This window comes from Ruditapes philippinarum, unplaced genomic scaffold, assembly GCF_026571515.1.
Source record: "Ruditapes philippinarum isolate M1 unplaced genomic scaffold, ASM2657151v2 ctg995_1_1_1_1, whole genome shotgun sequence".
NCBI lineage: Eukaryota > Metazoa > Mollusca > Bivalvia > Venerida > Veneridae > Ruditapes > Ruditapes philippinarum.
In genome coordinates, this window is record NW_026852401.1 from 106,539 (window position 1) to 119,001 (window position 12,463).

The 12,463-nt window shown below is 31.2% G+C and overlaps 1 protein-coding gene across 1 annotated transcript; it reads left to right on the forward strand.

Moving 5' to 3' along the window:
* Nucleotides 1-8,656: 8,656 nt before the first annotated feature.
* Nucleotides 8,657-10,983, forward strand: LOC132759249 (uncharacterized). Its single transcript, XM_060750993.1, has 2 exons — nucleotides 8,657-9,010; nucleotides 10,448-10,983. The coding sequence occupies exons 1-2, from the start codon at nucleotides 8,785-8,787 to the stop codon at nucleotides 10,525-10,527; spliced, it is 306 nt and encodes a 101-aa protein (XP_060606976.1). The 5' UTR covers nucleotides 8,657-8,784; the 3' UTR covers nucleotides 10,528-10,983.
* The last annotated feature ends 1,480 nt before the right edge of the window (nucleotides 10,984-12,463 follow it).

A 12,463-nucleotide genomic window follows, 5' to 3' on the forward strand; every position in this document is an offset into this window, starting at 1 on the left:
TTACAAAAGATGATATTACCCTTGGCGATTAGAATATACCAAAATACCCTTTGAATAACGCTGAATATATTGATTCATTTTCTATGAATATGAAATTCAAAAAGACTTCTTATTTCACTGTACTAAACGGAATTGAAATTATACTGATTATTAGAATTCCGGGTCAGAAGCACATTTAACACATTTCCATTGACAATCATATTGAATTTTAGGCATTAACTAAAAATTGTTTGACTAAAAATTAATATTATTGTATAACAATTGCGTTTTCCAAATAAGAAACTATGTATTGGCCAAATAAAATATATCCAAGTAAAGGGAAATAACTGTATAAAAAATAAGGTTGTATGAAAAGCATACCAATTTTCATGAGTCATGTGTTTGTTTACGTGTATTGTAGCAACGTTTTCAATTTATACCAGTAAAATTGAGAAAAACAATGTTTTTGGTTTGATAATAAAAAGAAAGATTTTTTACCAAAAAGTGTCAATGCTTAAGAAATATATAACAAAATAGAATATATTGTCCTCTGAAATACCGGATTGTTATTTAAAAATATAAAGTATGCGTTTACGAACGAATAGTTTTCTTATGGATGGCTACAAATATACATTGCTAATTTAATAAAATAAAATGTGAGAGCCTGAAATAATGTATGGAAGAGCGGGCCGAGAGCACCTGAAGTATACCTCCACCAGTAAAGCTAGAAAGTCGCCATATGAACTATACCGTATTGGTAGGGCGTAAAATCGTACATATAAGGATTAAATTTAAATAAGAATGAAATGGTTATGAAGATTTAATAGAAGAAATTATTTTTATTCGTGCTTTTTGTAGCTTTCAAAGATATGTTAGATATTTGTTATGTGAAACTCATTGATTAACAACATTCCTTAATGCAGAAACAATGACAAATTCGAGACTGCAACAATTACATTGATGTGATATGATGCGACCATTGTTGGTTTCTATTTCACTGTTCTTTATGTAAACTGTTGTTATTGATAGAACGTATAACATTGTTTTGAAATAAAACAAAAGGTCATTGCCAAACCCACACGGAAAACCACTTTAAAAACCTTTCTTTATATGATACTGCTAAGAACTGAGAACAGAACAAAAGGTGTGGACATCAACATAATAAGAAAGCTTTACAATACAATACCATTATAATATGTTTTGTTTTCTTCTTTAATTAATAACGGTATACAGATGATTTTATTGTTAAACAATACTGGTCAGTCAGGGAGAAATTACATTAATACAAATCTAAAAATAAACTGAAGAAAAGCAATTCACTTCCACCTAAGAAAATATCATATTTATTTTCAAATCATCTTATTAACAATATGTTTGTGAAAAAATTTCTGAATTCCCTTTTTTTAATACATTGTATATTATTGCGTCTTTGGATAAGTCTGTCAACACAATTTTACATATCTATCTTGCATTTATGTTAACCTGTTATCTATTCTTTCTATACTGAAAACAAAAAAACAATTAGCGACAACAAATTTGAAAAACACATGCTTAATTTGACTGACACATTGTATAATTATCTTATATATAAATGTGTTATTTAAGTTAAGGCATTAACATTTCACTTAATTTATTGAAAACAAAATTATAATGTATAGAGGCAACTCTGTGTGATGTATGGAAATGGAGAGGAAATCCATAAAATCCCTTACAGACATAGAAAACACATTATTCAGAATATCAAAAGGTGAATTGATATTAATTTTAACACAAGGGTGTCCTTGCCGTGCACTGTAACAATCGTTCTGTATAAAGTATATGATAATGAACAATTGGTAGTCTTTTTCGTTCATTACGACAATGAGAATTTCATTGATAACATGATGAGACATGATGAGTATAAAAGAATTTTTGTTATTTTCAGTATTTTCAGTTATTTTTTAAGGGCAAATTATGCTTCAGAAATCCATACTTTTAAATCTTTAGAAATGTCAGACGTATAAATATACATATGTTCAATTATGCTTTAATAATGGATTTAGAGAATGTTAGATGTTAAACAACTGAAGAAAAAAATAGCACTGAACATAAAGTAATGTGTAGATGTAAACATTGTAGTGTCTTAACCTCCATACAAAATGCTGATTCAATACACGGAAAAAGATAGTTCATGTATATGACAAATGAGTATTTTATGGAAAATGTAACTAGATAGCATTTCTTAGAAATAAGCTTGATCGCAGTTTTGGGGCATAATGGACCTTTTTACAAAGAATAGGAATCTTAATTGTAAAGTCAGGATTCTATAACAAATGCTTTTATTTTTATACAATTGTTTAGAACTACTGATCATTTCTTCAGAAGCTGTATACTAATACAATTCACGTATTACTTTGGAAGAATCGTTTCGCACCTCGTAATCTTTTATCTATGTGAACAAGCATAAGTTCAATTAAAAACGCACTGATAAAGGTTAGTATTATAATAACGCATCATATGACCCCCCAACACCGCCTGTCATTGCTCAATTTCAAATTTAAATTTATTGTGTCATCTTGTCTCACTAATGGTCTATTAAGTCACGTCGTTATAAAGCATCTGTCAAAATGATCACCTTTAATTAATAAAGATCTCATCAAACTTTCAATGTTCAAAATTTAACGTTATATTTTACACCTTATGGCAGATGGCAGAATGATGTATATCCCTTCCTCGTACATTTGGCATTGTTGTGGTTACAGATATGAACTGAAAGTGTTTTTTTTAAACAATTGTATACCTTTGTGTACATTGAAACCAAATCCTGTTGTATGATTTGTATATAATTATTCTTGAGTGACCAATATGTTTTAATGTATACACAATCGAATGATAAAAACAAAGAACCAACATAAGTTAAATACGGAAACAATCGAACGACATTTCTGTATTATTAAAAGTACATTTTTGTATTCATTCCGGTATAGTGACAGGTGAAAGGCATATTATGCTTCAGACACGGAAAAGAATTTCTTCTTTAGAAACAAAAAATATGAGTTTCATAACTTTTAAAATAATGGTTATAGAGAATGTTAGATGTTCATTACCTTAAGAAAGTAGCACTGAAAGTGAAATTATATATCTTATAGTAGCAAAATGTAAACAAAGTAGTATTAAGACTTCTATACAAAATATTAAATGCCTATCAATGCCAAAAAAGAACAATGGCAAAATATGGTTCAGGCCGATGAACATTATTTGAAAACTATAACAGTTCACAAAAAAAAACCTTTTGAGAAACACCATTTCTGCGGCACATATAGCCTTTAAGAAAGAATTATTATTTGTTTCCAATACATTTTTATAATTTTTAGATCAATTTCTTAAGCCGATCGCAATCTTTATATAGATGAGGGACATTAAATCAAAATTACTATATTTTGACTTGTTCTTATTATCAATACTTTTAATACGCATTCGTAAGTTCATTTTTTGAATAATTGACCAAAGAATTAAACATTTTCTACGGGTCAAAGTAGAATAATTGTGAATACATTTTTTTGTATTTGAAATAAAAAACATCATTGGTTACTTGATCAATAAACCCCAAATGTACCCTTTTGCCAGTCAAGTAATGCATCTTCACACAGTAAAATATGTACTTTATGCACTTTTCATGCATGTCTGTTACTTTTGATAATTAACTACATATATAAAACCTTCTATCCTTCATATAATATAACTGTTTTATTACATGTAAGAGAGGTATAGGTCAACGACTAGACATGCCTGTTCAGGTATATAATAAATATTGTTTAGGTATCTTATCTAACATTATGGCTTATTAATGCACAAGAAATATGATTAATTGCACACTTCAAAGTCACCGTTACAAAAGAATAGTTTGCATTTATTTTCAGCACGGTATCTTCATAATATATTAATAAAATAAGCACGTAATATCTATCAAAGTACGTCGGCGGTACTACTACTCAGGTGTCCGTTTGTGCCTGAAATAATGTACAGAGGGGCAGCTGAGGTCTTCCTCCACCAGTAAAGCTTGAAAGTCGCCATAAGACTTATATCGTGTTGGTGCGACGTTAGGCCCAGCAAAACCAAAAACAAACAAAAAACGTAATATGTTGTAAGTGATGAAAGTGCAACAGCATCTCTCACCCACCCCTGCACCGGTTTCCCTCACCCAACCCCTGCACCAGTTTGAGCGGTATCCAATCCAATTATTAGTAGTATTAGTATTTCAGATTTAAGTAACGTTTTCTGCATGATATTTTTTCTTACGATTATAATTTGTTTTACCAAAATATGTACGATGTCAAAAACTACGTTTCATTTTAAATATACTATGGAATAAATTTAAAACTGATTACTGCTTTTGTTTGGAATGATCTAAGTAATATTTGTTTTGATTATGGAATCCAAGGTAGGGCAAAGTCATTTTTGAACTGTCTTAATATTTTGGCCTGGCTGAATGTTTTCTTAGACAGAAAACCCCATTGTTTATAACTGTCCTATTTATAGAAAGTAAAGTGTAACATGCTTTAACCCTTTGACTGAACGTTCACACATTACTGAAAATAGGCCATGTTCCTCCATTAATTGGACAAAGAACGTCCAACTCAGGGTATAGTTTAAAGAAACATGGTTGCTTATGTCGATTGCACAAGAGTACGTATGCAATAAGGTCTCTCCTTTGATAAGAGCTTTACACTTTTCGTGCTATTTTCGTAAGCACGAAATAGTAACTGATTGCTTGTCTCTCGAGGAATGTTGTATATGTTTATTGCATACAAAATACAAAATTGGTGCGTGTTGTATGGTCACACTGTTTTGACGTTATATTCATGCACTGAAAAGATGCTGTCCCCGTAAACAGATGTGGTTTAAAACTTTCCAACCATAATAAATAGATAATTAGTTACTCGTGACTCTGTATCATGACTAGGATGAAGTAAAATGTGGTCCAGTGTGTTACAATACGACATCTTTATTAATGAAAGTGATTAAACAACGATCAATCCGGCCACAGATAAACGTTATTAGAACAAAAAATGAAACGTTCTTTATCTCGACGTATAACCCGTCGGCGGTGGCTTTGAAAAACGTAAATCTAGCTGTTATTGTCAGTCTATTTACATTTTGGTTAGACAAGCTGCTGACAAGATGCTTAGTGCTCCAATGATTTTATTATCCGAGGCCCTTCTTTTTTATATTTTTGTTGTAATTACATAAAGAAAAAATGACTCAAGTAATATTTTAAGTGATAATTTATTATTTAAAAGTTATATGTTTTCGCGACAACTTCCTTTTGAAGAACTATGTCTCTGAAAATTGGTAAACAGAAAATCTGGGCTATTTTCATGAAAATAAAATAAACGTTATATAATACAAAATACGAAAACATTAACATTGTTAAAATCAATAGTATAAAAATATATTGTTGACAAGTACTAATTCTACAAAAATAAATTTGATAATAACTAAAAAAATGATTTTGTATATTACTTTACTGATGAGAAGATTTTAAAATCACATAACAATAATTCAAACAATATTTTACAACGATTTGGAACACTGTTTAGTGAAAATGAATATATGGAACATTTTATTTAAAAAAAAAATAACATGATATATATTATACCGTTTTGTTGACTTGTCTCCAGTAGGCCAATTCGTCGTTAACAGAATTTGTTCAAAAGAACCAGTAGATATATTTTTTGTCGACCGGTTGTGGGTGTAAATCTGTTTTAGAATGGCAAATAAACAATTTAAGCAAAAAGGAGTATGTGATTTGAAAAGGATAAAACTCCGTTATCATGAAAAATAATGATAATGATAATCAATATAATATCTTTGAAATGAATATTAACGAGTTGTTTTTAGTATATCAACTGTGCGTGGCATTAAAATAGAAATTATTGAATCTGAGTTTTATTATTATAATTGCAACTCCTGTGTGAAGTATCATATGAGAGCAAAGAACAACAAAGAAATGCAGCATTCAAGAAACGTTTCGCCCAACAAAAACAAGCAATATAGGACAACTGGCCCACAAAAAAGCAGACAGCGGCACAATAGAAATGTACAGACGAAGCGTCATCATAAGAATCCTACAAAGACATTTAAGACGACAATGGCTAACAAATGGAAATGGGAGTAGGAGAAGAAACCCATTTGAAACGTCCGGTCATAGACAAGACATGGAGAACCCTCATGTCAATATAATATTTGTAGTATTGTTCCGTATTTATTACAACAAATAATTGATCAAAGAAACTAAGAACATGTTACAGGAGATATGTAAATATGATCGTAAGAGCATCTATAGATATGTGCATTAGGATGACTTAAAGTGTAATCCAGCAACTGTACCGTGTAAATTATTTATACATAGAGATAAAATACATGTTTGTAAAAATGTTATAGATATTACTGTATGTACAAAACCTGTTATTAATTGAAATCCTTAAGTTCGTCAAACACAGTTAAAAACTTTGCAGGGTTGGTTTGATTGAGATATCATTTAAGCCACCCTCTCCCATTCTCCCAAAAAAAGTAAGAAAAATAGCACCGAGTTGAGCGAAACTCGACGATTTTAATTAGCAGTTATATTTGCAGACTTGTTTATTTAGCGTTGATCATCTGGATTTCAGTTTTATAATTTTTGCATTAGTTTTTAACCTGCAAAGAAGCTCTATATAGCTTAAGATGAAATACATTTTACACATGTACATTGATATAATAGTCATTTGTTAACGTGACAGGACGAAATGTTGAAGCAAGGTGTCGAACTGTTAGTAGGTGTCAAGGTAAGACATGTTTTTTTCGTGTTACAAACGCCAGCCGGTTACTTTCACATAAAACAACGTAACAATTATGTAAATTTATCGATTTATGTACATCGGCCAGTCCAGACACCAAGTTATGTCCATACATCATTAACATCTAATTAGCATATGTAAATGTATTGATTTTATGCAAAAGGCCGTCCTTAGACAAAATAGTGTCAAATGAAAGAAGCTGAACATGTCAATATTATGTTTATATATCACTAAACAAGCATAAAGGTGTCAAGTACAAAGTTCTTTTGAATACATGTATTGGTAATGTACTGACCGCCCCCTTGCAATATTACATCGACTAATTACAATACTTAAGGTTCTTCCAGTGGCTTCAGAAATGTGCATGAAAGTACTATTTCAAAATTTCAAAGCATAAGAGGAGGCCGTATAGCCCGATAATAAAACTTTTAGAAGAATTAAGATTTCTTTTATTTTCGAAACAATCGATCAATAAAAGTAATGAAATGATCATATGAAGTTCAGATTTTAAAACGTAAAATAAGTAAAAACGGGAAAATCTGATGGCCCACTATCCAAAGCAAACAAGCTCTGTTTGGCAAGGGCTGTTCGTTACTGGGCATCAATGTGTACTGCAAGATACCTTCAAAAAGCCCCTACAATTGGTCAAAGTAGAATTTAACATGCATATATATGGAAATTGTGAAATTTTGATATTTTTTTAACTTCCACCGAAGCGGTAATCATAAAACGTTCAATGCGTGCCGTTGAAAAGTTGCTCAAAGTAAAATAATGCGGACGCCTAATTCTATTAATAACTTTTATATATCACATAAGTCATTCACTTAATGTTCGTATCTAATAATGTCAATTTATTCCTGATCTTTCCACATTTTAGTTAAGTTTTCTGTATATCTCAAAGATTTTGCATACGTCTTTTTTATTTTGTACATTTTGCTTTGATTAAATATTGAAGTTCGTCAAAATACATACATAACACATTACGTAGACGATAACCACTATGGTATGTGTAAGAGGTAAATGATGTTTCCGGTCATTGGAATTTGGACATTTGGTTGATGTACCAGAATGGCCGAGTAACTACAGTAAAACTCCTGCATACCAACACCATTCTGGAGACAAATATATCGGTTGTTAATAAAAGGTGGTTGGCTTCTAATCGTCTGTAACTAGAAACATATTGTATCTTTCCGCTCCCATAATATGCCCCATTATGATTTTGTCCAGAGATGCGTTTCACCGAGTCAAAATATAACATGAAACATTAAAAGTTAATAGGTACTTTTAAAGACTAACTATGCTTCAGAAATACTTCTTCTTTTATTTTTCAAAACATTTTATTGAAGGTGATTTTTTATTGCTTCCAAAAAGCTGTTCGTTGGCCAATGACCTGAACCATCTTTTACTTCTGTTTCTATTGGCAATTAGTACAATATTTTGTATGGTAGCCAAAGTACTAATTTGTTAACATTCTGTACATTTATGACCAACTATTTCACATTTACCGTTACTTTATTCTGTAACTTACTTGCTGTAAAACAAGTATTTAAACGATATAAAGTTAATGTTTGCCCTTTTTAAAGAAATAAATTGTATTCGTCTCTAAGACATAATTGGTCTTTAATATTTCTTTAGAAAACTTTTTTTTTCGTAGTATATTAACAGTGTCTGTTTATTCATAAGACCAAAGGCCGGGCCTCTGCGTTAATTGTCAGATTTCATTAATTGTCTCACCAATACAATTGTTACTTAAAATGGCGAAGGTTGACGAAATCCTGTCATATTGCTTCATAATTAGACAGATTTAGTCACCACGTGACACACTATGACAATTTAAGGCGTGTATTGTTCCGTTAAATTCACCGGGCTCTGTGCATTATTATCAGTGTTAGATCAGTCGCCAACCGATTAGGTTAAGGTCCTTAAGAGACTCTCTCTTTTTTCTCACTTTTGACCGTTGGAGTTGTTTAACATTCATTCAGTGACAATGAAGGTTTTCGCAATTATCTTTAGTGTTGCATTGATAGCCTCAGTCTCGGCTCAGAATGATATCTTCAGTACCATGATGCTTATGCGAATGTTGGGAGGCGGAAGCAGTGGTGGTTCCAGTGCCGGAGCATCATCGGGCGCAAGTGGTTCCGGCGGTTCCAGCTCTCTTTTCAGCATGGGGGGTCGAGGTGGATTTAACCCTGCAATGTTAGCTTTAGGAGGAGGTAGGAGTCTTTTTTTTTATATTTACATATTATTTAGATGTAATTCTAGATATGTTAGCGATCTTACTTTTTTACTTATCTAGCGAGTCAAAATATAAAACATATTTAAGATGTAAATATTAAATATATCTAGAATTACACATAAACAATGTATGATATTTTAAAGATAAATATAACTCACAATCTATTCTAGATTCCTTATTTTTCAGACAGAATTTCAATATTGAGTATGATTACGAGACACTGTATCATGAATTGTGTCATACAACTTTAGTACATAACTTTCCAAATTTGCAAATTGTCTTTAAACTCAATTTTTGCAATCAGTGTTTCCAGATCAGAAAAACTACGTTTCGTTTTTGTTCTTTTTTCTTTCACTACAGAAGTTGAATTTCTTTATTCAAGTGATAGCTGTATTAAACGTGCTTTTTTACAAATGAATACTTTTTAAAATAAAATGTAGTGCCATTTCATCTATTTTATTAGATAATGTTTTTGTATAAAAAATATATTTATAAAAAGCAGACTAATTGCCACGCTATTGCATTCTCTAAATGCTTCTTTGGTTTTGATACAACAAATGTCTTTTTAATACCGGACTTTTGTTCAGTATTTGTTAAATAAAGAAAATAATAGCTGAGAGGTGTATCATCCTTGGCGCACACCCTGCAAGACAATTAACCTTATAATGCTGAAGTAATAAAAATGGGCTTGTTCAATTTCAAGCTTTTGGACTGTACTTGTATATAATAAATTATGGAAAGTTAGTCGGCCAACAGCGTAGAGCGTGGTCGTACTGCACGGACGTGCGGCTTTATCTCGACAAATGCTCTTAACTTTTCTTTCCAGGAGATAAAGGGTTAATATTTTGTTATACGTTTTAAAGTTAATGAATAAAAACAAGTTACTATCAATTGAAATGCGCTTAATTTCAATGTAAATTTTATGTTTTTTAAACGTCGACGTTTTTAAAATGTATGTAACTATTGTTGGACATAACTACAGCTGTCACTTTATGTCCATCATGTGTACATCATGTGTAATCATCTGTCATTAGCGGAAAGGCTATTAATGTGATGGTTTTTGTGACACACGATCTAAAAATAGATACAAATTGACTTATTGGTGGTATAAAACCATCGATCAGCTGGTTTCTGTCAAATTTATATCTTTTTGTGTCACGAGGTTCAACACAATTATTAATGCACTCTTTTTGTGTATTATTAAGTAATTATATCTTATTTATAACCTGGCGGAAGTTTATGTCCGAACGTTCGGTCTGGGTTAATAACTAACTATCCATCATCGGCTTTAAAAAAAGATAATTTAACATTAAACTATATATTACATCAGAAAAATATATACATGAATCATAATTTTTATTTCTTAAAAGTGATATCATCGACTCTTATCATTTCTGTTATTTTTGTTTTTCAGATCGTATGAGGGACATGATGATGTGTAACATGTATCCACGACAAATGAGAGGACTCTGCATGGCACGTGTGTTCCAATAATTTTCCTGCAGACGACAAATTCCTCAACAAATTCGTGAAATTTAGACATGTGTCTACGGGCCTTGGTATTTTTTGTGAATTTCATTTTCTATCCAAAAGGACGATGCTTTATTTATTTGAATTGATGATGCAATATTCAAGGACTTTTTTCGACAAGAGGACCACTCAACGCTATTACGTCATTTTGCAAATAAATTACCTCATCCATAGGACACTCCCATCGGTGGTGACGTCATATTTGACAAACTCATGGCATATCATCCTTTCATTTTTTATCAGCTGTAGGATCATTGCTATGTTAATAGCTTGATCTTTGTTCAACAGTTAAACTATTAGGAAATGACAAGATGGAATGTTATAAATGTTGTTTTGTCCTTTCACTTATTATTATTATTATTAATTATTATTATTTAATATATAAATAAAAAATTCCTAAAAAAAATCCATGTCAAATTATTCCGTTTTTTGTTATTTCTCTTTTCCTCAATTAAATCATGTATGAACGCCTGCATGAGAAAAAATACCCTCAACGTCATTTAAAAAAAATGACGTCAAAAGACGTTAACGTAGTCTGACGTTTAAAATAATTAAAAACGCAGCAAATTTCAGAAGATTTTAAGAGCAATAAAATTGGATATTTTTTTAAAACTCAAATGTGTCAATCTATAACGAATAGTAATGGCGTTGTGTTGTTTTTTTCTCATCCAAGTGGTCATCCTATAATAGTTAGAGTCTTATAAGAAATTGTCTTTGCAAAACGTGGATACCTAAATTAATATAGAAAGTATGGAATCATTGGAAATTTTGCAAGTCATTGTAAGGCGTAAAAACAGAGTACTGCAGCAGTTTATCCGGAATTAGACCGATATCCTCTTTATATTCAAAGAAATGTTCAAATAATAAGATTCTGGTTACATATTCTTGATTGAAATAAAAATATTTTCATTGATCAATAAGTCTTCATGAAAATTGTTATAACTCCTGGGCAGCTAAAGTACATTTTATTGTAAAAGAATATGGATTCACAGATGTATGGTTCAACCTATTGCAATACAGTCCAAAAAAGTTTGTTAAAATATTCAAACGTAGATAAGTTGATTGTTTTAAACAAAATGTAAATGCAGACATTCAGTCTAGTCCACTATTGTCTAGTCTGTATGTACATTTGATTGACAAATTTGAAAATAAATATTACAAATGATAGCTTAACGTCTCAATTTTAGAGACAAAAGTACGCTAAGAATAAGGAAATTAATGAAAGAGTGATCTTAAATAGCTGTATACATACCAATTCAAGACGTATCTGTGAAAATTAGAATCCTTATCAACAACAATAAAGAGATAACATATTTTTAGTTTACCCTTTGATGAAGGGCGGGCAGTTCTTTTTCCCTTTCTCATATTGAGAAGGGGAATCCTGTGATGCGTGTATGTGGTCGCACAGTCACATTCCTTCAAGCATATTCACGATGCGTGTATATGGTCACACGGTCGAAAATAACGTAAAAGAAAAGACGAATCTCTAAAGAACGTTCAAAATGACAAATTTGAAACTGGTTTGATGTTAATGGCAGATACTGAAATTTGCAAGCTACCACCCACGCCCCAAGCATCGACTTAAACAGAACACTACATTTAAGACAAAATATAACAGTTTGAATCTAGAAACATCTGCTTTTGGGCCATTATCATAGAAATTTTAATGTAACACGCATACCGTTTAGCCAAAAACCACATATAGGATCAAAACTTATGAAACCTGCATATTGCAGACAAGCTTTCAAACGGCAGTAACAAAAAACCATAATAGTCATTCGGCAATGTTTGAGCTTTATTGCTAGAGGAAGACATCTGGTGCCACTCACAGTAGTATCTGAGTAGAACCATCGACAAAGCTGGAAAGCTTCCTCACAAGGCAGAATTCAAAATCTCTGTA